The sequence below is a fragment of the Vanrija albida genome (assembly GCF_041260175.1).
Source record: "Vanrija albida strain AlHP1 chromosome Unknown contig_4, whole genome shotgun sequence".
Taxonomy (NCBI): domain Eukaryota; kingdom Fungi; phylum Basidiomycota; class Tremellomycetes; order Trichosporonales; family Trichosporonaceae; genus Vanrija; species Vanrija albida.
Genome location: NW_027191423.1, coordinates 1,308,581 through 1,332,597, shown reverse-complemented (window position 1 = coordinate 1,332,597; position 24,017 = coordinate 1,308,581). Strand labels below are relative to the sequence as shown.

Genomic DNA, 24,017 nt, shown 5'->3' with positions numbered 1-24,017 from the left:
CGCCACCTCTCAATCTGCTCCACTTTGGCTGCGGGACGTCGTCACTCGGCATTGATGTCCAGCATCACTTTGGGAGTGGCGTTCGGGTTGTAGACTCGGACTATGCTAGCTCGGTTCTGCGCGACACGCCGATCGGTGGCGTGCCATTGGTGGAGATGGATATGCTCTCACTCCCGTCTCTCCTCAAGCATATGCCCCCAGATGGCTGGGATGTCCTCCTCGACAAGTCAACAGCCGACGCTATTTCTTGTGGACCAGCGGCCGACCGGACTGATATCTCTGTTGATGGCAAAGTCGACGCCATTGAACAACTCTGCCACAACGCGGCCCGTGTCACTCGAGTGGGCAGCCGATGGATCTGTGCATCCTACTCGTCATCTCGGTTCGACTTCCTACCATGCGCAGACGGTCCAAATACACTCGGATGGCGCGTTATCGACAAGGTGGCTCTGGTTCGCCATGCAACCAAAACGTCCGACGATCAGCAAGTCGTTTACCACCCCGAAACAGGCATTTGGGCCTGGGTACTAGAGAGAACATAATGATACATTTCCCTGCCATTCATGAATGTCACGGCAGCAACAGACGCGGCTGTCACAATAGACCGCCGACATACAGGGACAGGAGCGTCTTGTTATGAAGGCCAAGAGCCAGCTGCTGGCCGTCATTTCGCCAAGCCATGGCCGTCTCCGAATCGTCAGCTCACCCGCCCAGTGTGCAACCATGAACTCACCATCATTGGCTTGTCCCGTGCCGATTGTCGATCTGGCTCTTCTTCTATTTCGCATTCCTTCAGGATGTCACCAGTCTGCGCTCGTCAGCAATCGACTCTGCGAAGCCGCAGGCGTGGACCTACCTCGACATCCCAAACGACCAGCTTTCCATTCCATCCTCCGCCGGCAACAACCCCGAGAGAACGGCCGAACCCCAGTGGGGAGAAGGCAATGGAGCCTGTGCCCGACTCTAGTCCCGCTAGCACGTGCAGGCACTCGCCAGACACGGCGTCGAATAGCTTGACAGTGGAGTCCTGGCCGCCACTGTGATGTCAGTGTCGTTTCAAGTCCGGGTCGTCTTCACTCACGCAGCAACAATCATCCGGCCGTCGCGGCTAGAAGGAGACCACTCGAGAGTGCTCATCCTCTTGTTCTCCGTACCACCATTGACGACGGCTAACCGGTTGATGCAATACTCGGACCCAGGCGCAACGACAAGGAAGTCGTCGTCCGTCTCGCGGTCTTTCGGTTGCTTGCTCGGGGAAAGCGACCGGCTAACCGTACCACGGTCGGCAGGGTAGTGTGGCAGTTTCCATATCATGATCGTGCCATCGTCAGAAACGGACGCGAGAAGGCGGGGCCGCTCGGTCCCTTCCGATTGCGGTGGCGACCACTTGACCCTCGTGACGTCGTCTGTATGACCTTTCAGAGTGAATCGAGGTCGCCGGTCGTTGGAGCGGAAGATGAAAATGTGGTGGTCGTTACCCCCAGATGCAAAGACGTCGTCGTCGAGCCAATCGACGTCGTTCACCTCCTTCGAGTGCGCCTCGAAGCTAAGCTGCTTCGGAGACTTCAAATCGAAATCGAGGACAAACAGACAGACGGTGAAATCGTCCTTCGCCGCAAGGAGCGAGTTGCCGGACGGGTTAAACTTAAGAGAGTTGATGGTTCCTCTTCCATAGGTCAAAATACCTTGAAGCTGGCCAGACGGAGTGAATAGTCGGCCAACACCGTCCGATGCTGCAAGAGTCAGTGCAGTGCCATCACAAGCATGTGCACATACCTGTAGCAAACACGGTTCCATCTGGATGCCACCCCAATGCCGTAACGGCCTTCTTGCCACTGTCAATGGACTTGTGGGCAATGGAGACCGGCTTCTTGCTGAGTTGGAGTGCGTGCCCTGATGCAGACTCGGTTTCAAGGAAGTCCCACAGCTTTGCTGTGCCATCACTGCTTCCGGTGACCAACGCATCTTTATCTTTTGGGTTCCATGCAAGACAGGTGACCTGCACTGTCAGCTCTCAGCTTGGTGAGCTCGGTGCTTACCGCATCGCGATGCTCCGCCCAACAACCGCCTCCAGATTCACTGGGGGGGAACCCTCTTATCGTCTTAACAGCGGTTGCCTTCGACCCAGAGCTCTGAGTCTTGGAGCGAGATGAGGGTGCCTTAGAGCGGGTCGCAGGGTCTGCGACCTTGTCCTCGTCTTCGCGTTGGCGCTTCGTGGCTGGGCCACCATCGCTCTCGCGAGTGAGGGACGTCTCGTTGTCGGCTGGCCGTGCGGTAACACTCTCCTGTTCATCCCCAACCGAATCGTCTCTGGTGCTGTCCTTTGTCGCAGGGGGTGGCGTCTCCGCGATGCCCTTGCGCTTGCCTTTGCCGATGGCCAACGGAGACGAGCCTTGGGAATCGACAGGTATCGAGCTTCGCTCCAGTTCAACCTGGCCTGTTGTCGGCTTGGCCGTTGCTGTTGGCTGCGGAAACGGCTCCGGTCGTTTGGATGGGGGTGGCGATGCAACAGCATCAGCCCCATCCGCTGATTCCTCGGCAGAACAAGTATGAGGTATGAGCAGGTGGAAGGGCGAGCGGCAGGCGAGTGATGCAGTTTCCTGTAAGGTCAGTGAAACTGCCTCTCTTGTTCTCACCCCCAAGACTTACTGGGTCACCTGCCGTATGTCGCTCGATTTCTTCCCATCGAAGGGCCTTCCAAAGCTTGCGAATGAGTTCCCCACGCGGGATCTTGCCACTAGAGGAGCCGAACGCATCGCTGGTAGGAGTTGCAGGTTTCGTCGTCCCATTTGTTCTTGTTGACGAATCCTTGCGTGCGGATGTTGTTGGATATGACGGATTGAAGGTCTGGAATAACGATGTGGATGGCAGTGCCGACTCGGAGAGCAACGTGAAGGCAGAATGCGTGAAGTTAGACTCCAGCAGGTACTGAGTGACAAGGTTAGTGCTGCAACAACCATGTCAACCTACCAGGTAGATCAGGATGTTGACCTCCTCGCTACAGAGCTTGATACGGCTTGAGCCACCATCGTCTCCCTGGGACATGGTTGCCGAAGAAGATTGCATCGTGAGGGAAGGTGCAACCCGCACCTAAACTGAAGCAAGTTGCTTGATCAACCGCCGCCTTGACCAGCAGGTGTCGTTGAGGATGGTCTCAGGCTGCGCTGGCAAAGCAGATCAAGGGCCGAGAAGTGGCGGCTGGGGACACAATGGCGATGAAGGGTGAGATGGCTATCGGTGGTTTGAATGGTGTTGACGATGATGATGATGGCCAGTGTTGATCCATCGCAGCGAGCTAGCTAGTACTTGGGTGGCGACTTTGAAGGTGCCACCATGTCCTTTTGCCGGTATTCCCATCCACGTGGAATTTAATTTACGTAATGATGAATACGCGTCGTCCCTCTCTTGCGAGGACGCGGTGGAGGTGAGAAGCGAGGAGCTGTGGTGGATGCACGCAAAGGGCGAAAGCTAGCAGCATGCATGAGAGAGCTAGATGCTCGTGAAATGACTGGGTTCATGAAATGCAGCGAGCAGGCTGCACAATGTTGGTATGGTGCCGCTTGTAGTGAAGGCACGATAGAGGCGGCCTGGCGGCATGGGCGGAAAGGCCCCAAGGCGCGTGGTGTGTGTGCCATTCAGTTGACGGCTAGCCTTGGCCGTCGCCCGTCAAACCGGCCGCCGCCTCACCGCCCACGCGCCGCGCCACTGCCTGCACCAGCCAGCCGGCCAGTGTGCACTCCCAAGGTTGTCGGTCCTTCGACAACGCAACGCCAAAGCTTGACATCACTTCCCAGTTGCTGCTTGCCATTCAACTATCCCCTTCACCAGCATGCCGACCATATCCTTTCTCCCCTTTCTTCAGACAGTCCCTTGGGGTACACGAACACTCGCATCGCTTGTCATCCTTTTCTCATTATCCTACTATGTCTTGGCCGCATTCGTGCGTTCACGATCCGACGTTCTCCCCACACCCGGTCACGAGCTTCCATGGCTCGTGTTCCTTCCAGAGTCGAGCTGGAAATACCCATGGACCCTCTTGACAGCAGGCTTTGTCGAACTCAACCCGATCGAGGTATGCACTGATTAGATGTTGCTTCAACCGCCTACTGACCACCACCTCAGCTCCTCGTCTCTCTCGTCTCCATCCCGTTTGCTTGTCGATACCTTGAGCGACTCTGGGGGATGCGAGAGCTGTTGAGGTTTTCGTTTATCGTCATCATCGTTTCAAACGTCATTGCCTTTGGCTTCTCGTGGATAATGTACTTCGTCCTCGGCGCGGATGCTGCATTGTAAGTTTTATGCTGGCCTGTCTTGCGGACGAAGCCTCGGCTAACCGGCACCAGTGCTGGACTTCCATACCATGGCCTCTCTGGCTTGCAAGCAGGACTGCTCGTCGCGTTTACGCAAATAATCCCCGAACATCAAATCCAGCTGTTCGGTGTGCTCAAAGCTCGCGTGAAGGTTGGTGTAACCGAACAGAGAACGCCAACTAAGACACACAGACCATTCCTGGGCTCTATCTGCTCCTCTCCAACGTTCTTGTCATCGTTCTGGGCCCCTCCCCCTATATCCTGATCCAGTTTGGCTTCTTCGTTGCGTGGATCTACCTTCGCTTCTTCAAGCTTTCCGAGAACGGCGAGTACCGCGGCGACCGCAGCGAGACGTTTGCTTTCCAGTATTGGTTCCCACCACCCATCCGGTCAGTGTTGCGTTTGAAAACAGTTGGCCCTCGGCTAACACTGGGCCAGTCCGTACGTTGCCATCCTTTGTGGCCACGTTTTCCGCCTTGCAGTCCGCTTGGGTGTCATTCAGTCGTGGGATGATACCCACACGGGTGGATACAACGTCCTTCCCGGCCCAGGTGGTGCCAGAGCTGAGGCAGAGCGGCGAAGGTACGTCTGCCAATACAACTGACCGCTGACGTGTGGCAGAGCTGTGGCCCTTCGTGCACTTGACGCTCGACTCGCATCGTCTTCGCCCGCACCGACGTCAGCATCCCCCAGCGAGCCAGCCAAGGCCACGAGTCCAGCCCCCGCGGCGGAGCCTGCAGCGCAGCCTTCACAATAGTCCGCAAGGAATACTCAAGTCCGAATGGCGGTGGTACTCGAGGTGGATACCATTATACCATTGCGTGGCGAGAACCTCGCGCCACACACACCGCACTTGTTCTTCACGACGTGTTGACGAAGCTAGTGTTCTGCATACATAGATGGAATGTGGAATGGAAAGGGAGTCAACTAGCACTGGCCGAGGAAACTGTTTTTCTGCAATGTCGGTCAGCAATGAGAATGGAGTTTGAAGCAAAGGAGCATGACTGACAGGGAACGTGTTACCGGCCTGTGCCCAAGTTGTGAGGTTGGGGTTGGAGTAAGCCTCGGGGTGCCTCTTAATGTAGGCCGCAGTCGGGTAATCGGAGGGATCGCACCCAAGCACACCTTCCTTGCGTTGGTACACTCGCACATAGTCGACAAGCATCTCGGCGGGGAATTTGAGATTGCCAAGGTCCACGGACTGGAAACCGTTGGACATGCCAAAGTTGATGATCTGCAAGATACGTCAGGATCCACTCACATGTCAGACAGCGGGACTCACCATTGCCATTGGCTCCTCGGAGACCAAACGCTGACCAATGTTGACTCGGCTGTTGGGACCAACAGCAGATGGGTACATGGTCCAAGTCTTCACGCCACTCGAAACCCAGGTGATGTGGCCTGCGTTTCTGTCCTTGGGATCGGAAAAGACTTCGACGCCTATCTCGACGTCAGCATGGTTTAGAGTCCCGAAGTCGTCACCACTGACCGTAGATGTTGAACCGCCCACTGGTCGCTTGGTACACAGAGCTATCAACGCTGGTAAGGCCCGAGACGGCCTGTTGGAAAACACCACCGAGGTACGTGTTCCAAATAGTGACGTCCGAGTTGTAGATCTCAACCGCGGTCGACCTGTTGTCGAACTGATAAAAGTCGTCAAAGGGAGCAACTTGAACCGACTGGGACATCTGGCCAACAGTGCCAGAGATTTGAGCCTGTGACAGGTTAGCCCCACTTCTCGATTCACCGCACGGATCTCACCTCAATGACATCGATCTCTGGAGCTCCCCTTCCTTTCCCAACGTTGGGGCCAGGGTGATCTTCTCCCTTGCAAGTACACGCAGACAGTCGCTGGCCCGGGAGGCTGGGGTTGTCAGTGGAAATCGACTCCAAAACGTACAATGAAAGCGAGCCATCATCAGTTCCAGTCGTGAGGGCTGCTCGAGGAAGGCCATTGTAGGTCTGGTTCGGAGCCGTACCGACATCGCACGAGTCATATGTGTAGGGCCAGATGCCGTCCGTCGTTGCGCCGTATCCAGGTCGCCCAAGGTTGCCCATGGTCCAGACGCCGGGCCAGAAGCCAGCTATCCTGTTGCTGCCCGGCAAAGAGACGCGGACTTCCATATAGTAGCTGTACTGGAAGCACAGCTGGTTCCAGGACTGAAGCATGCCTGACTGGAACTGGAGGTCGTGAAGAGGCTGTTGCGACATGGTGATCTTCAGATTTCCTCCCTCCGTGGTGATGGCTGAGGGGTCGTACCACTCCAGGTCACTGGCGCGTCAGCATATAGATAGCACGGGTCAATGAGTATCTCACCCAGTGGGCCAGTAGTGGAGGTCTCTGATGAAATGTCAGCCAGCCTGGTCCCATATTGTCAACTCGTGTGCTCACACTGCCGTCCAGTAAGGGTCATCGCCCGGGTAGAAGGTCCTCCCGTCCTTGTTAAACTCGTCAGAAAACACGAGGTTGTACTGGTGGTTGTCGAATCCAACTCGGGAATAGACATCCTGAGGAGTGTCGGGATCGATGAGGGGAGGAAAGCCCACAATAGCTGGGACTTGTCCTGAGGCGTTAATGCCTCCAAGGTTGTATGCCCCGTTGGAGGACTGAGATGGCTCGGTGAAGTGGGTAATGATGGGGTACCCAGCAAACAAGGTGAGCAAGCAAATGAACAGAAGGAAGAGGCACCCCACGTTGATGACACCTCGAGCGGTGAACACCGACCCTCCGCGGCCATCCTGCCCTTGTCAGCATGGCCCCGCCATTGACGACCTGAAAGGCAGCAGTCTTACTTTGCGATCACGCTTTGGGTCTGGGTTGTGGAGGTAGTCGTCTGCTTCAGGATCGTTCCAACCCCATCCGTCACCGGCCGCTTGGCTGCTTGGGTTGCGAGGGCCCATGGAAGATCTCACAGAGGATCGCATGGAAGATCGTTGCGCACCAGCGGCTGCAGCTGGCGGTTGACCTCCACCCGGCCCCCCGCCAAGCAGTGAAGCTGTAGAGGGAACTGGCGCGGAAGAGGCTGTGGGTCCATAACGGCGGTTTGTTTGCTGCCACTGTGTGAGCAAGCAGAACTGACAACCCAACGATGCCCACCTTTGAGTAGTCAATAGTGGGGCTTGGAGGGCTTGCCATGGCGGTAAGCGGCCTCTGTTGAGCGGCAAGCGATGGTCAAACTGGTGGTGATAACGTCGGGACGACCGCTGATCTCTGGGATTGCCGTAGTGCTTTGGTGTGTGTGTGTGGGTGTGTGTGTGTGTGTGTGTGTGTATGTGTGTGTGCGTCGTTGATGGGGGAATCAGGTGGCGGCTGGCTCGAACAGTGGGCGGGGCGGAACAGACCAAGGGAAGCCGAGGAAACTGGTTGAACGTCTAGTTGATGGGAAAGGAAAGGAAGGTATGGGCAGAGTGTGTGTTTGTGTGTGTGGTTGATGAGAGGGAATCAAAGGAAACGCTTCGTGAATGTACCCGAGTAGAGAGGGAGGGAGAGTGCACACACCCAAGCTGTGTAGGTATTGCGTGCCGTGCCGTGTGTTCCGGGGGGGTGCGCTGAGCGGTATGGACAAAGAGAAAGCGAGGGCTGTGCAAACGGCGTAAAAGGCGGCTATGGGTGGGGTGGGGTGGGTGGTGGTTGCGGCTGCTGGGTGGGTGGTCGTTGTATGCAACTGCCAGCCAGTGTTGTGTTGCAGTTGCAGTGTGTCTCCCGCGCGCGCCGCCTCCGCCGCCGCTGCTGGTGCTGCTGCAGTTGCCCCTGGCCCTTTCGCTGGCTTGGCTTTTTGGATGGTGGCCGCATTTTGCTTTGCCTCTGAGCCTGCGACACCTGGGGTGACCGGGTGAGCGAGCTGGGGCTGGGGTAACACGGCAGCAGCGGCGCAAGCTCAGGGATCTGGTACGAGGGAGGGGGCCCGACGTTTTGGCCAGAGTATCCTTGCCCGCCCGCCCGCCCGCGCGACCGCCCGCCCGCCGGTTGGCCCTCCCGCCCATCCGCCCGTTTGTATAAAGGGTGGCGTTGCCGGCGTTGTTTAGCCAGTTGCCAAGGGACATGCTGCAAGGTGGCGGGGGGGGGGGGGAGACGGGCGACGGTCACGCATCACCCACCCAGTAAGCAAGCGCGCAACCGCGTAACCAACCGCGCGGGCACATGGCGGCGGCGGGCTGTTCAAAGGGTCTGTTTGATCGTTTGAGCCTGGCAGACGGCAGAGACCAAGACGCGCACGGCATCTGGCGGTGGCGGGGCGGGGCGGGGCAGCGGTGATGGGAGGGTTAGGGCCTTTGCGGCATGCGACGTGAGCGGGCACATTGGCCCGTCGTATCAGTCATGGTTTTGACTTGGCCCGCCAAGCGTCCGACTCCGGCCCCATTATGGTTGTTGATAACAAACACTAGCGCGATGTTGATCAGCTTGTAATTACAGTTTGAATCAGCGGTCATTAGCCCCCCGCAGCATCAGGCTGCAAGGCTGCAAGGCCCACGGCGCGCCGCGTGGTTGCGCGCGTCGAGCCTTGAGCTTGTTTCCCTTGCGGCCTCTACCCCCACCAGTCGTCAACCAAGCATTGTTTTCTATTCAAAACCCCTTGCCAGTCCTTGGCAGTCAGTGCGCAGTTTGTACCCTCACTCTGTGCCTGGCTTCTGTTGGTTTTCTCAGACTCCCGTGGGTTCAGACTGTATACTTACATCCAAGCTCCGTACTGCTCCCACCACGTCGTTGCACTCAGCGCGCTTTACAAGGTCACGTGTCAATGCATGCACCGCGCAGCGCGCAGGCCGCGCAACCTCCCTTGTTGCATGTTGCTACGAGGAACAGAGTCGCGGTAGCCTGCTGGACGCCTTCTGGACCCCCTTCCTCACGTCACGTGATTATCAAAAGGTGTGTCAACCTACTTGCGCGCCTTTCAATTCTCCACCCAAAGCCGTGGGCTCATTTAAATACTGAAATAGTTTACGTAATGGTTACCACCGGTGACGCCGCGCGTTGCGACCTGTGGACAATGTCCTCGTCGGCGTCACTGGCTCGCGCTGCATCATCATCATCATTACCTCTTTCCTTTGCCTTCCTCACCTCACTGCACACCACTACCTTCACCCCTTCTTACACAATGGCCGTTGACACCAAGGACCACAGTATGGAGACCGACCTCAACGAGGCCGAGTCGCTTCGCCAATCGGCTCCAGAGAAAGCCGAGGCCTTGTACCGATCCGTTCTGAGCAGGAAGGCAGGTGAGTAATCGCAGGCGTGTCTGGAGCCGTGTTATGGCAGCTGACATGCTGAAAGACGATGAGGATGAGCTCAAGGACCAGGAGACGGCTCTGCTCAAGCTTGGCGCGCTGTTCCGTGACACAAAGTGGGCTCACAACGACTAGTGGACCCAAGTTACTGACATCGAGCAGCAAGCCCGAATCACTCGCTGAACTTGTTGTCGAGTCACGGCAGTTCATGTCCCAGATTGCCAAGGCGAAGACGGCCAAGCTCAGTATGTGTCAAGACTCGTCAGTTCAAAGGGAAGCGTGTTGATCAACGTCCCCAGTTCGCACTTTGATCGACTACTTTCCACCAACTGCTCGTGATCTTCAGATGAAGGTCACAGGTGAGAACATTGAATGGGCTCGGAACGAAAAGCGTGTATTCTTGCGCCAGAGCCTGGAAATCAAGCTTGTTGCTTTGTGAGTGCTGGCGACGAGGTTGAGCGTCACCTAACATTCAAAGATACATCGATGCGCAGAACTATCGCAAAGCCCTCTCCATGACAGAGGATTTGCTGAAGGAGCTGAAGCAACTGGACGACAAGATCATCCTGACAGAGGTCTTCTTGCTCGAATCACGAGCAGCCCATGCTATTCAAAACCTTCCTAGGGCCAAGGTGGGAGCAACAGCCTCAGAGCCTATTGCTGACCATATAGGCTGCCTTGACGTCTGCCCGCACGACCGCCAACTCCATCTACTGCCCTCCGCTTCTCCAAGCGCAGCTGGATTTGCAGGCCGGAGCCCTTAATGCGGACGACAAGGACTACAAGACGGCATACTCGTATTTCTTTGAAGCATTCGAGGGGTTCACTCAAGTCGACGAGTCTGACTCGCGCTCATTGAGTTCTCTCAAGTACATGCTGCTGTGCAAGATCATGATGGGACTGGTATGTTGGCCTCGTCTGCATCAATCACTAACACATCTCTAGCCCGAGGATGTGACTTCGCTGCTGCTGATGAAGTCAGCGAGTCGCTACGCCGGCAAGGACCTTGACGCGATGAAGGCTACTGCCCAGGCGCAGAAGGAGCGCAGCCTCGAGCTCTTTAAGGCAACCCTCAAGAAGTACCAGGACCGTAAGTAGCCTCAGGATTGCGACGCTAACCCGACTACAGAGCTTCAAAAGGACAACTTGATTCGTTCCCACCTCGCTGCGCTCTATGATACCCTGCTGGAGCAGAACCTGCTTCGCGTCATTGAGCCGTATTCATCAGTGGAGCTCTCGTGGATCTCTCACGAGGTCGGACAAGGTCGCGATGTTGTGGAGCTCAAGTGCGTACCCTTCATTCCCTCAAAGCCATTGCTTACGAGTGCTCTTAGGCTGAGCCAAATGATCCTCGACCAAGTCTTCTTTGGCGTGCTCAACGAGAAGGCTGGCACGTTGGAGGTGTTCGACGAGCCTCAAGGAGAAGTGAGCACTCCAGCGATCACACCCCTAATGTATGCATGCTGACCTAGTAGGGCTTGCTCTCCGGGGCACTCGACACGATGAAGCAGATGGGCAGCGTGATCCAAGCCCTGTATGAGAAGGTGGGTTTTTTTTCTGACTTGGCGGGTGGATTGTTGAGAGAGGCTGATGCGATGCACCAGGCGACCAGCCTGTCGTAGAAGAGATATATGTGAGCCATGAGAGCCATGTCGCCGTGATTGTGCATTCCATAGCCTACATGCATTGTGTGAGGTCAGCTCGTTGCTTGTCGAGCTGACGGAGGTGGAGGCTGAGGTTGTGGAGGTTGCCTTCGTCACGTGAGCCAGTCACTTGAGAGTGGTGACACAATGACGCAAGGGCCGCGCGCCGCCGCGTATCGTTGCCGTCGATGGTCGTCGACCTGGCGCGTCTTGTCTCTCCTTCATTCGCTCACTCGCACACTCACTCATTCACTGGCTGCTTTCTACGCCACATTCGCCTCGCTCACTTGGACCATTACAACCACACTGTCTCTGCCATCTACCGTCCATTCCATTCGGTTGCAATCGCCATATCAGCAGCATTAGGCCCATCATGGCGCCTCTCCAATTCCAGCCTCTGGTTTCGCAGCCGACGCCAGAGTTTTGGTCATCCTTGACTTCTCTCAAGCTGGACAAGCTTCGACTGGACGACTCGGAGATACCGATCCATGCCTGGCTTGACGAAGGCCGCCAAGTCGTCAACGCCAATCGGCTTACTGGCAAGGTGGCTGGGGACGATGTCGCGGTTGACGGAAGCGTCCTGCTGGATGAATCAGCTTTCACCGATAGCTCAACAAGGTGTGTCGCCTATCACTGCATGACCCGTGGTGCTGGACTTTGTACGCTTACACTCGATTTAGGCCATCGCCATCTGCCACCCTTCTCCAAGGTGTGTTCAAGAACTACAACACAATCGAGGACTTTCGCTCGCCTCAGAAGAAGAAGGAGCTCTTTGACAACACGGTGACATCAGTGCGTTGGTCACGGCAACCTGGAACCCTTGACGACGCTGATCAAGGCAGATCCTCCAGTCTTTCGAGACGAACGAGCCTCAGCTCAATAGATTCATCCTTGTTGCCTTCGCAGACCTCAAGAAGTACACGTATCATTACTGGTTCGCGTTTCCGGTGCTAGTTTCGAAACCAGCCTGGCAGGTTGACCCAAGCTTTGACCACCTGTCGGACAATGTGAGTCAGGTAGAAGGCCAAAGCGCTGACGCAGCAGGATGCATCGGAACTCCGGGATGGCCTGGGAAGTTTGAGCGTCGCGATCGCCAAAGGGCAGGCAGGCCAGCGCACGTTCGATACCATTTCAAGTGCCAGGCAGTTCTTTGATGATGCCGACGAGGCAGAGGTATGGTCTTGGGCGAATCCGGCTCCACACTCACCACATAGCGATTGGTCATCTTTCGCGATTCATCTGCTCAATCCCAGCACCCTGGGTGGTTTCTGAGGAACATTCTCTACTACCTGCAGACCCATCAAGGAGTCACTCGGATCAATGTTGTTTGCCTTCGTCAAGGTTCAACCAGTAGGATCGGCAAACTCTTCACAGAAGGGCCTATGGCCTCAAGCACTCGGCCACAAGCTGTGGGATGGGAACGTGACGCGACTGGCAAGCTTGCAAGTCGGGTTGCCAATCTCGGGCCTATGATGGATCCCTCAAGGTGGGTTGCCTGTCTTGTGAGGACAGGACTGATGCCGTAGGCTTGCGGAACAGGCAGTTGATCTGAACCTCAAGCTCATGCGATGGCGCATTCTCCCCAGCTTGAATTTAGAGAAGGTTGCGTCCACAAAATGCCTTTTGCTCGGCGCCGGGACCCTTGGGTGCTACGTGGCCCGAGTCCTCATGGTACGTGCAGTAGCGGTGTGCGCAGCTGAAGCCAAGGGCTGGGGTGTCCGCAACATCACATTTGTCGACTCGGCTCGCGTCTCGTACTCCAATCCCGTGAGGCAACCCTTGTTCCAGTTCGAGGATTGCCTCGAAGGCGGCAAACCGAAAGCGCAGTGCGCGGCCGACCGACTTCGGGAAATCTTCCCTGCTATTGTAAGGCCCATCTGCGAGGTGTGATATCTAATCCATCAGAATGCCACCGCCCATTCCTTCATGATCCCCATGCCTGGACATCCAGTTGCCAGCGATGGTGATGAAGCAACGGCGGCCAATGTGGCTAAATTGGAACACCTTGTCGACCAGCATGACGCCATCTTCCTCCTAATGGACTCGCGTGAATCCCGGTGGTTGCCTACTCTCCTTGGGGCGAGTGCCGGAAAGATTGTCCTCAACGCTGCACTCGGATTCGACAGCTACTTAGTCATGAGGCATGGCACCTCGCCGCTCAGTCCAGCAACAAAGCGTCTCGGTTGCTACTTCTGCAACGATATTGTTGCCCCCACGGATGTAAGCAAACGAGCCCTACTGGAGCTGACTACAAACTCAGTCTCTCACCGATAGGACACTTGATCAAATGTGCACAGTGACGCGACCAGGCATTGCACCCATCGCAGCAGCGGCGGCGGTAGAGCTACTCGTTTCGACTGTCCAGCATCCATTGGGGTGAGTGTTAGCGATACATCTGCATGCTGAACCTTGAACAGTGTGTCTGCGCCAGCGGAGCGCGCGCCATCTGAAGGCCTGTCCACTGGATCACCACTGGGACCTGTGCCGCATCAGATTCGTGGCATGTTGAGCCAGTGGAACACGGTGCTAGTCGAAGGCTCTGCCTATGATCGCTGCACTGCTTGCAGTGCTACTGTGAGTGTGATCACATGAGAGAGCGTTTCTGACTTTCGCAGGTGGTCCAGGCATATCAAGAGCAAGGATTTGGATTTCTCCGTCGGGCGTTCAATGAAACCGGGTTTCTGGAAAGCGTCACTGGCTTGGATAAGCTCTACGCCGAGAGCGAGGCCATTCTGGACAGTGTTGACTGGGAAGAGGAGAGTGATGAAGGGCTGTAGACCCATCATTGATACTTCTAGTCCTTCTGCATCCCGATGGCCCGATGCATTAGTGACCACATGCAACAGAGGGGTGTGGTTGCTCAAGGACGCACATGACGTCAGATATGGTTACGTAAAACAATGCAAGGTGTGATTATGTAATGATAGAGCGGGTCTAAACGCCAGAGTCCGTGTTTGTCAACAAACAACGACCTGGTCTGTCCATCCTGCTTGCTGCCCTCAACTCGTTTCTGCCATCCCACTTGACTTGAAACCATCTACAAGCACTCGGCATCATGGACTATCGCCGACGAACACTGGCATCAGATGGCCCAGCCGGGAACTCTGTGAATCCTTACTCCTCGCTTCCCGTCCCAAGCTCGGCAATCAAGCGACCAGCCTCTCGAGGTGGCAACGCCGGCGGCGCTAGGATGTCGATGGCCGGATCCTTGTCTAGCCATTCTCGCCAATCACTTGTGAACAGTGGGCAAGAACCGCCCATGTCGAAAAGGAGGAGTGTTGCACCTTCTGGTCGTGGTGCCGGGGACGTTAATTCGCTTCCCAGCGCCTCTCGCGGTGACGCCGGGGTGTACGGCCGAACGCCCCAAACCGCTCGAAACATGGCCAAGTGAGTCTACTATGTCTGCACTGCAGCTGATTTCAGCAGCACTCGCCGATCCTCCATCTTCGCTTCAGCGGGAGGCAGGTCATCCATCATGCCGTCGTATTCGTCGACCGCCATCAAAGACACTCGTCCGATTCGAGACGCAACATTCAGGACCGAGTCGTCTCAGAACATCCAGAGCTACCTGTCACAACACGGGTCTCAGGTGGAGCTTTCAGCCAAGTGGAGCGTATCCCCTACCCAGCGAGAGTTTCAAAACCTGTTTCGCTTCTTGGCCGACAGCCTCATCGGACCGGGATTCCCATGGGGCAAAAAGTTTGACGACGACTGTTTGTCCATCCTCCGCGATCTCCGCTATCCAGCAATGGAGACTGTGAGCAAAACAGCCCTAGCTGCGCCAGGTGGCTATCAGAACTGGCCAAATCTGTTGGCGATGCTGAATTGGATGGTTGAGCTCTGCAAGGTGGGGAAACTTTGGCGCAGCAAATACTGACGATGGCTTAGGCTCAAGATCATTGGCATGATCCGGACATCGTTTCAGACCCGCTGCTTTGGCAAGCAAATGAGCTACCCTTGGATTACCCCCAGCTGGAAGACCGGCTCCTGTGGGATTTCTCGTCCAAGATGTACAAGGAGTGGTTTGATGGCGTGACCGACGACGACTTCTCACACGGCGAACGAGAGCTTGAGGAGGCGTTTGGTACGTCTTAGTTGAATCCCCGAGCCAATGGCTGACCATACGCAGAGCGCATTACTCTGGCTTCGGGCGAAGAGTGTGAGCGACTGGAGACTGAGGTCAGCAAGCGGGATGTCGAACTTCGTCAACTGCAAGCGCAAGAGGTGCGTATCGTTCAGCTATGGGGGGAAACCGCTAACTGAGGGCAGCCTCCGCTGAAGAGGATCGAGGAAGAATACGTGCAACTCATGAGCGACAAGACGAAGTTTATCGCGTTCATTGACCTTCACCGACAGAAGGCGGATAAGCTGAAGCAAGGCAACACCAAGGCTCGCTCCGTCGTCCAAGAACATGGTAAGTTTGTATCCTGGTGAGGAGCGCGGCTGATTTTGTGACTAGCGCGAAACATTGCCAGCGCTGCATCCGAGCTTCAGGAGGCTGAGGCGGCTGTTTCTGCCCAGAACCTATCCGCGGACGAAGTCAACAGGATGAATCATGAGAGGGAAAGTCTATCTCGACACCTAGACGAACTGCGTACCAAGATTGTGGAAGCCAGCAAGGCGGCATATGATCAAGAAATGCTTGTCACCAAATCCATGGACAGGTTCGAGCAGCTGCTTCAAGACTACGAGGCGCTGAGCCATCAAATTGGAACCACAACCTCAGTCTCCGATCCGTTCCAGCACCCCGAGTTGCCAAACGTCAACTTCTCCATTGATATCGACCTCGGAGCTGAGAGCCTGAGCGACATTCAGGAAAGCGGCCGATCTGCGATGCAAGCCATCCGCCCAGCGCTCCAACAGTATTGCGAGAGCTTTCGAAGGCAAGCAAGCGAGCTGCAAGATGATGCCATTGCTCTCGAAGAGCAGCACGAGCGTATTGCACAGGAGGTCGAGATTCACAAGGAGGAACTGTCACGTCGTGAAGAGAGGCTCAATTTTGTTCACGAGCAAGCCGAGGAGGCAAAGAGCGTGAGTAGCCAAACCCTCGGTCCAGCACTTGCTAACTCAGCGTCCAGCAACTGCAAGCCGAGACTATTGAAACGAACAGGACTGTTGCCAAGCTTGAGACAGAGGTGACTGCAATGTCCACTGCAAGCCAGCAAGGCGTGTTGGCCAGCCGTTCAAACCTTGAGGGAAAGCGAATCGCGTGAGCTTCCACAAGTGCCATGTTAAAGGATTGTGCTAACACCGTCTCTGCGCAGGTTTAAAGAACTCCGGCACCGCACGCAGCAACAACAGGAGCATGTCATCCAGCAGCTCATGAGTCACATCGACGTGATCATCAAGGCCAAGGACCACACGGCAAACAGCTTGAGCGGCGTCCGCAGTTTTGCAGAAGCACAGTAGAGAGATATGGACGAGACAGGTTGTCAGTGACTCGTGTTGCTTGCCTCCGGGCTTGGCGAACGCATTATCAAGGTCGGGAGCGACTGGTGGCCCCGGCTTGCCGCCTTGTGCAACAATCGTTTGGTTGCGATGGCCATGGCATGGGCCGCCTGCATCTCAAGTTAGCGAGCCAAAGTCGTGTCTGGTTGTATGTGGATGCAATGTTGCGTACCGTAGAGCACAATTGTGGCACCTGTTATGCGATGGGAAGCAGGTTGGAGCTGTGAGCTGAATGGGCATGTGGCGAGTCGACTTGGTCACATAGAGGCAGAGCCTGATGCTGGTGTCATTATTCCCTGAAACTACTAAAAGACTGTGCACTTTGTGACGGCAGTCGGGCGCGTCGCGGGCCACACAATGGCTTTGTCGATGGTGTCCGACGAGCCAGCACTAGGCCAGCAGCAGCCAGAGAGTCGACAGACCCAGTGACTTGCCTTGGGTAATGCACTCGCGACCAACAACAAGTAAAGTCCGATTACAAGCCACGGGTGATGCCCCTACGAAAGCCGTCATTGCCGCTGCGTCCAGCGTCTGCAGTTGTAGATGTCTGTCCGTACTCTTCGTGCGCGCCGTTTGACGCTCACTCCATGGCCGCCGTGCGTCCTTTTGCTGCAGGTTGCACGATGCATTCCGACCAACAGAGCCAAGGTTGTATTGTCCTCGGCCTTGCAGAGAGTTGAGCGAGTTGGGTAGAAGGAAGCCAATGCATGGTGCATGCAGTAAACCATGGCGCATGACGCGTAGATTGGCGAGGCGTGTTGCCGCCATGCCGCCAGTGCCGTGTCGCGTGTCCCCGCCGCCCTGCAGCGTGCTGCCGACCCGTGCCCTTTTAGTTTGTAAGAAGGCCCGTCGCGCCGTCGCCCTCAGGCGGGTGAGTGAGTGAATGAGTGAAAGGGAGGTGGCATGGGCGTGCCGTGCCGCGTGAGATGTAATGCCTGGACATTGCACCTCTTTTCTACCCTGGCTCTGATCTCACGCCAGCCAGTCAGCCAGTCAGTCCTTACCCTCTAGCCTGCCTGGCCTGGCCCCCCCCCCTTCACGCCTCGCCCCCTTCCCACCGCCAGCCGCGCGCCGCAACCCACCCTGGACCCTGTCTCGCGTGTCAAAAGTCGCCTGGCTGGCTGGCTGGCTGCAGGCTGCCTGGCCCGTTGCGCTTTCACTTTCCACCCACCCAAAACGCAACGCAACCAACGCGCGCGCGACGACACACGACGTGTTCGCTCGCCGCACACCGACGCCGCCGTTGGTGCAAGCTACCATCGTCGCCGCCGCCGCCGCTGTCGACAACATCTCCTCATTCTTCAACTTGCTCCCAATCCTTCTTCTCTCCATCCCATTCTCTCTTCCCCTTCCCTGTCCAGCCTCTCCCCCACCCCCAGACACTGGCTGCCCGCACCATTCTCTCTTCGGTCGCTTCTTGTCGCTTTGGTCTTTCCCTCCAACGCGCACAGGGCAGGCGCTCATTCCTCGACACCTCTGCTCCTCTTTACACCAACTTGCTTTCAACCCCCGCGCGCGCGCGCTGAGTCACAAGTACCAGTTCAAGGAGCACACCTTGCGCTCCTGTCCACCTTCTATCCGTCTTCATGGCAACCGTGTATGCCAAGGGGACAAGGGTCTGGGTCCCAGACGCCGCCGCCGGCTGGGTACCCGGCACGGTTACGTCTGTGACCCTCCCTTCTGACACCGAACCAACGTCCGAGGTGACGGTCGTCGTGTCGATTGATGGCAGTAGCTCGACCGACTCGAACGGTACCAAGGACTACAAGTGTACTCTTGCTGGACTTCAAGCTGCAGAGTCGAATGGGAACAGCATCTCGACTTCGTCGGCTCCACTGGGGCGAGACGCGCTCCCACCGCTTCGCAACCCCCCTCTTCTGGAGAGTTCTGAGGATCTGGCAAGTCTCTCCAACTTGAACGAGCCAAGTGGTATGTGATCTTGATGCCATTGCTTTGCACCGCCGTTGACGTCCCACAGTCTTGCATGCAATCGCCACCCGATATGCCGCTCACCAGCCCTATACCTACTCCGGCATTGTCCTCGTAAGCCCGCATCGCCGCACTGAGCGCGAGTCTCTGACACTTGTGCCTCCAGGTCGCATTGAATCCGTTCAGCCCCGTCCCGCTTTGTGAGTTGACACGCTGGATCCATGCTCTTGACCAGGAGAGCCCCAGAGCTGACCCTCCAGATGGAAACGAAATCCTCCATGCGTACGCCGGGAAGAAGAAGGGCGAACTGGACCCGCATCTGTTCGCTATCGCAGAAGAGGCCCTCGACTACATGCGCCGAGGAACAGGTGATGGTGGAGTTGACCTGACTGGCGCAGGCGACCAGACCATTGTTGTCAGCGGTGAAAGGTGCGTCGCCCCTGGTCGAACACGCAAAAGCTGACATGCGCAGTGGTGCTGGCAAGACTGTATCTGCAAAGTACATTCTGCGATACTTTGCGTCTGTTCACAACCCTGGCAAGGAGCACCCTGTTTCGGACCGCCGACGGGGCGACAACGCAGGCAATGAGGACGAAGGCATGAGCGAGATTGAACGGCAGATTCTCGCCAGCAACCCTATCATGGAGGCGTTCGGAAACGCAAAGACGACCAGAAACGACAACAGTTCGCGCTTCGGAAAGTACATCGAGGTGCGTACCTCCCGCTGAAGCACGCTGATGGGCAAAGGTCCTCTTCAGCAAGGAGAATGAGATTGTGGGCGCTCGGATTCGTACCTACCTGCTCGAGCGCTCTCGTCTGGTTTACCAGCCGGATACCGAACGCAACTACCACGTCTTTTACCAGCTGCTGGCCGGTGCGCCTTCAAAGGAGCGCAAAGACCTCTCGCTTCCAACCGACCCGCAACAGTTCGCCTACCTCGCCGGTGGTGGGCCATCGTCGTCCACGATTGCGGGTGTGGATGATGCCAAGGAGTTCCGCGACACCCAGGAGGCTCTCAGTACTGTTGGCATCGCGGTCGAGCGCCAATGGGCCATCTTCAAAGTCCTCGCCGCTTTGCTCCATCTCGGCAACGTCAAGATCACCCAGGCCCGCACAGATGCGGTGTTGTCGGATGACGACCCGGCGCTGCTGATAGCAACCGAACTCCTTGGGTTGCCTCTCGCAGACTTCAAAAAGTGGACGGTCAAGAAGCAGCTTACCACTCGCAACGAGAAGATCGTCACCAATCTGGGGTCTGCTCAGGCGACAGTCGTTCGTGACTCGGTAGCCAAGTTCATTTACTCGTGCTTGTTCGACGTGAGTCCTCCTAGCGTGACCGCTCGCATGCTTCTAACATCTGCGCAGTGGCTCGTCAGCGTGGTGAATGAGAGCCTGTTGAGTGGCAGTGCCTCTCATGAGTCTACCAAGTTCATTGGAGTCCTGGACATTGTCAGTGACCAGCTTTGGGGTTGTGCTAAACTTGTTACAGTACGGCTTTGAGCACTTCAAGAAGAATTCGTTTGAGCAGTTCTGTATTAACTGGGCCAACGAAAAGCTTCAACAAGAAGTTAGTGACTCATGTGTCTGATGTGGTTCTTGCTAACGCCGCAGTTCAACGCACACGTGTTCAAGGTGAGCGCGCCTGCTCTGGCGACTGGCATCCTATCTAACCCCCCTTAGCTCGAGCAAGAGGAGTACATGCGCGAAGAGATCAACTGGACGTTCATCGATTTTACGGACAACCAAGCCTGCATTGATGTCATCGAGGGCAAGATGGGCGTTTTGACCTTGCTGGACGAGGAATCGCGCCTTCCTGCTGGTGCAGATGCCTCCTTCGCGAACAAACTTCATCAGCAGCTTACGAAGCCGGAGTACAAGGAGGTTTTCAAGAAACCTCGATTCAACCAAAACGCCTTCACCATTGCGCACTACGCCCATGATGTCACCTACGACGTCGACGGGTTTATCGAGAAGAACCGTGATACTGTCCCCGACGAGCACCTCGCGCTCCTCCAGGAGTCCACGAACGTATTCCTCAAGGAGGCGGTCGAGAGATCACTTGCGGCCGCTACGAACACGTCTTCTGCGACTGCCGCTGAACCCAAACAGGCGGCCAAGCGCGCTGTTGCCAATGCACGCAAGCCGACTCTTGGCTCGATCTTCAAGCACTCGCTCATCAGCCTAATGGACACAATCAACCACACCAACGTTCACTACATCCGGTGCATTAAACCAAACGAGGCCAAAAAGGCTTGGTCTTTTGAGCCTCAGCAAGTCCTCTCCCAGCTCCGCGCGTGTGGTGTTTTGGAGACCATCCGAATCAGCTGCGCGGGATATCCCAGTCGCTGGACGTTTGCCGAGTTTGCCAGTCGGTGAGTGGTCACACCGCTGCATGTCGCAGAGCTAACCCCCTCTAGTTACTATGTACTGGTCAACTCCAAGGAGTGGGAGGGAAATTCCGACGTCAAGGCTTTCTGCCAGTTGCTCCTTCAACGGACTCTCCGAGACGAGAACAAGTATCAGATCGGACTCTCGAAGATCTTCTTCCGCGCCGGCATGGTAGCCCTCCTCGAGTCCCTCCGCACAGCCCGTTTGAACGCGCTGGTTACTCTTGTGCAGAAGAACGTCCGTCGTCGGATCGCCTACAAGCAGTACCAAGATCTTCGGAAGCGCACCATCACCATCCAGGCGTGGTGGCGTGGTATCCTGGGTCGCCGTGTGGCGGAGTCCATGAGGAAGGAAGCAGCCGCGATCCTGTTGCAGCGAGCTGCGCGTGCTCACTTGCAACGAAAGGCCTTCCTTTCCGCGAGGCAGGCGGTTGTCTCCATCCAGTCTGGTAAGTCGAGCCTTGTACGGACGGTGACGGTTGCTGACGAGACCAGTTGTGCGCGGTTACCTTGCCCGCAAGCAATTCTCCGAGGAGCGCACGGTGTCCGCCGCTGTCACGCTGCAGAGCCTCTTCCGTGGCATGTGCGTATCATTCTCTTCGTGCTCTGGCTCTACATTATCTGACTAGCGACAGTGCTGCGCGGTCGCGGAGAAAGGCTGAAACGCGCCGAGTCGTTCTGCTCCAGAGCCAATGGCGCCGCAAACTAGCCGTTCGCGAGCTCGGCGCACTCAAGGCCGAGGCCAAATCGGCATCCAAGCTCAAGGAGATCTCTTACCAGCTCGAGAACAAGGTTATCGAACTCACCAAGACCCTTCAGAAGCGAACTGCCGACAACAAGAGCTTGAACACTCGTGTGTCCGACCTTGAGAAGGAACTCGCTGTTTGGCAAACCAAGCACGAGGAAGTTCACCACCGTTCTCGCGATTTGGAGGCCAAGTTATCGCTGCCGACGGTCCCGCAGTCTCAGTACGATGAGATCGTCGCCGCCAAGACGGACGAGGAGAACCGTTTGCGCTCCGCCTTGAAGCGTGTTACCGACCAGGAGGAGGAGATTGGTCGCCTCAAAGACCAGTTTGAGCGCGCAACCAAGGAGTTCACTGAGCGGCAGGAGGCTATCGACAACGCGATGGCTAAGCACGCTGAAGACGCCACGACGGTTGCTGCTCTCAGACAAGAAGTCACAACACTGAAGGAGCAGATCAGCCGTGCGAGCGCTCTTCAAGCTCTCACCAAGGGCCACCGTGATGCTCCCCCGTCTCCCACGTTTGATCGCGGTCTTCGCGAGTTCGCGAACGGCCTTCACCAAGGAGATGCCAACCGACAGGGTGCTCGACGACACCGTCGCCGCCACAGTACAACTGGTCATGGATCGCCCGCGGGAGGCCACCCCGATGACGACGGCTTTGACGCTAAGAGGGCTCCTACGTCCAACCCTCGTGCGGTGTCTGTGATGTTCCCCAACAGCAACGCGCTTCGCCCCCGTGATTCAAACGGCCTTCCGACTTTGAGTGATTCGTCTGCGGACGAGATTATCCGTTTGCTGGACGACGAAGAAGGCTTGGACGAGGACGTACTCCATGGTTTGATCGCGAACTTGAAGATTCCCGCCGCCAGCCTGCACAACCCACCACTCGCCAAAGAGGTCATCTTCCCAGCTCATCTCATCAGCCTGGTCTCCAACGAAATGTGGAAGCTGGGCATGGTTCCCGAGAGCGAGAGGTTCCTGGCCAACGTCATGCAGAGCATCCAAGGCTACGTCATGGTATGTCCTCAGTTGTAAGCTCTGGCTAACTCGATACCCAGCAATTCAAGGGCGAGGATGTCATCACGCCGGGCATTTTCTGGTTGTCGAATGTTCAAGAGATCCTGTCATTCATCTGCGTTGCGGAGGCCGACGCTCAGCAAGGAGTTGCCCCAGGCATGGACGAGCCTGGTGGTCGTGAATTGGACTGGGAGGCGTACGAACGACTGGTCGGCATCGTCAAGCACGACTTGGACAGCCTCGAGTACAACATCTACCACACCTGGATGCTGGAAGTCAAGAAGAAGCTCGGCAAGATGGTTATTCCCGCCCTTGTCGAGTCCCAATCGCTTCCTGGGTTCATTACATCGGATGGCAGCGGCCGAATGTTCTCCAGAATGATCGGCATGGGCAGCAGCAGCAGTCAGCCTTCAGCAAGCATGGACGACATCCTCAATCTCCTCAACAAGGTTTGGAAGTGCCTCAAGAGTTACTACATGGAGGAGAGTGTCATGCAGCAGGTCGTCACCGAGCTGTTGAAGTTGATTGGTACTATCGCTTTCAACGACCTTATCATGCGCCGCAACTTCTGCTCGTGGAAACGCGGTAAGTTAACGAGCCAAAACCTTGATCGAGTGCTGACAGCATCCCAGCCATGCAGATCCAGTACAACATCACGCGTATTGAAGGTCAGTCACCCCACTCTTCCTGTCGCCTTTCGCTGACCATGTTGCAGAGTGGTGCAAGTCTCATGACATGCCAGAAGGCTTGCTTCAACTCGAGCATCTCATGCAGGCCACGAAGCTGCTTCAGCTCAAGAAGGTCGGTCACCACATGGCAGAGTTGTGCGCAGGATTGACATGTCTCAGGCAACCCTCGGCGACATTGAGATTCTGTTCGATGTCTGCTGGATTCTGTCGCCATCCCAAATCCAGAAGCTCATTTCTCAATACCACAACGCGGACTACGAAGCGCCAATCTCTCCCGAAATCCTCAGGGCTGTGGCTGCCCGAGTCCGTCCAGAGGACAAGAGCGACCAGCTCCTTCTTCAGACCGAGCAGGACGAGGTCGGACCATATCAGATCCCTCCCCCTCGAGACATCGCGGGTCTCGAAACATGTAAGTGCTAGCAAGCCCAAGCCTCGCCCCAGAGCCACCGAACTAACTCCCTGCAGATGTCCCAGCTTGGCTCAATGTGCCACTGCTGAGACGCCTGGCAACATTCGTTGCCTGAGTAGAATGACGGGTTGTTCAAGTCACAACAATGGTGTCGGTAGTTCATGTACAGCGTGGGATGCAAATCGGTGCCCTATCCGCCTCGATCCATGATA

General features: G+C 56.4%; 7 protein-coding genes across 7 annotated transcripts; 5 read left to right on the top strand and 2 right to left on the bottom strand.

Moving 5' to 3' along the window:
- Window positions 1–594: 594 nt before the first annotated feature.
- Q8F55_005230 (uncharacterized protein) lies at window positions 595–3,045 on the bottom strand (the record flags this gene model as incomplete). Its single annotated transcript, XM_069353720.1, has 8 exons — window positions 595–687; window positions 734–808; window positions 857–1,037; window positions 1,082–1,733; window positions 1,777–1,999; window positions 2,040–2,600; window positions 2,650–2,928; window positions 2,971–3,045. The coding sequence occupies 8 exons, from the start codon at window positions 3,043–3,045 to the stop codon at window positions 595–597; spliced, it is 2,139 nt and encodes a 712-aa protein (XP_069208362.1).
- Window positions 3,046–3,829: 784 nt separating this feature from the next.
- Window positions 3,830–4,914, top strand: Q8F55_005229 (uncharacterized protein; the record flags this gene model as incomplete). The annotated part of the gene is made up of 5 exons (XM_069353719.1): window positions 3,830–4,072; window positions 4,123–4,289; window positions 4,344–4,461; window positions 4,503–4,699; window positions 4,749–4,914. The coding sequence occupies 5 exons, from the start codon at window positions 3,830–3,832 to the stop codon at window positions 4,912–4,914; spliced, it is 891 nt and encodes a 296-aa protein (XP_069208361.1).
- A 323-nt stretch (window positions 4,915–5,237) lies between these two features.
- On the bottom strand, window positions 5,238–7,211 carry Q8F55_005228 (uncharacterized protein; the record flags this gene model as incomplete). Its single annotated transcript, XM_069353718.1, has 9 exons — window positions 5,238–5,264; window positions 5,320–5,544; window positions 5,593–5,750; window positions 5,800–6,025; window positions 6,072–6,174; window positions 6,211–6,582; window positions 6,628–6,651; window positions 6,703–7,049; window positions 7,104–7,211. The coding sequence occupies 9 exons, from the start codon at window positions 7,209–7,211 to the stop codon at window positions 5,238–5,240; spliced, it is 1,590 nt and encodes a 529-aa protein (XP_069208360.1).
- Window positions 7,212–9,406: 2,195 nt separating this feature from the next.
- Window positions 9,407–11,158, top strand: RPN6 (26S proteasome regulatory subunit rpn6; the record flags this gene model as incomplete). Its single annotated transcript, XM_069353717.1, has 11 exons — window positions 9,407–9,527; window positions 9,583–9,652; window positions 9,699–9,781; window positions 9,836–9,971; window positions 10,015–10,168; window positions 10,209–10,439; window positions 10,482–10,626; window positions 10,666–10,822; window positions 10,871–10,961; window positions 11,012–11,080; window positions 11,141–11,158. The coding sequence occupies 11 exons, from the start codon at window positions 9,407–9,409 to the stop codon at window positions 11,156–11,158; spliced, it is 1,275 nt and encodes a 424-aa protein (XP_069208359.1).
- Window positions 11,159–11,552: 394 nt separating this feature from the next.
- Window positions 11,553–13,956, top strand: ATG7 (Autophagy protein 7; the record flags this gene model as incomplete). The annotated part of the gene is made up of 11 exons (XM_069353716.1): window positions 11,553–11,797; window positions 11,860–11,971; window positions 12,022–12,186; window positions 12,224–12,352; window positions 12,394–12,665; window positions 12,706–12,850; window positions 12,887–13,045; window positions 13,085–13,399; window positions 13,440–13,555; window positions 13,597–13,753; window positions 13,795–13,956. 11 exons carry the CDS (start codon window positions 11,553–11,555, stop codon window positions 13,954–13,956), a joined length of 1,977 nt encoding a protein of 658 aa, XP_069208358.1.
- A 602-nt stretch (window positions 13,957–14,558) lies between these two features.
- Window positions 14,559–16,588, top strand: NDC80 (kinetochore-associated Ndc80 complex subunit ndc80; the record flags this gene model as incomplete). The annotated part of the gene is made up of 9 exons (XM_069353715.1): window positions 14,559–14,566; window positions 14,606–14,936; window positions 14,976–15,026; window positions 15,068–15,263; window positions 15,309–15,403; window positions 15,449–15,593; window positions 15,639–16,210; window positions 16,258–16,388; window positions 16,444–16,588. 9 exons carry the CDS (start codon window positions 14,559–14,561, stop codon window positions 16,586–16,588), a joined length of 1,674 nt encoding a protein of 557 aa, XP_069208357.1.
- A 1,625-nt stretch (window positions 16,589–18,213) lies between these two features.
- Window positions 18,214–23,920, top strand: MYO2 (Myosin type-2 heavy chain 1; the record flags this gene model as incomplete). The annotated part of the gene is made up of 18 exons (XM_069353714.1): window positions 18,214–18,556; window positions 18,606–18,670; window positions 18,723–18,756; window positions 18,817–18,985; window positions 19,029–19,266; window positions 19,304–19,873; window positions 19,922–20,005; window positions 20,046–20,123; window positions 20,168–20,188; window positions 20,237–20,928; window positions 20,974–21,392; window positions 21,439–21,526; window positions 21,579–22,707; window positions 22,749–23,292; window positions 23,340–23,375; window positions 23,423–23,508; window positions 23,556–23,805; window positions 23,862–23,920. The coding sequence occupies 18 exons, from the start codon at window positions 18,214–18,216 to the stop codon at window positions 23,918–23,920; spliced, it is 4,905 nt and encodes a 1,634-aa protein (XP_069208356.1).
- Between the last annotated feature and the right edge of the window lie 97 nt (window positions 23,921–24,017).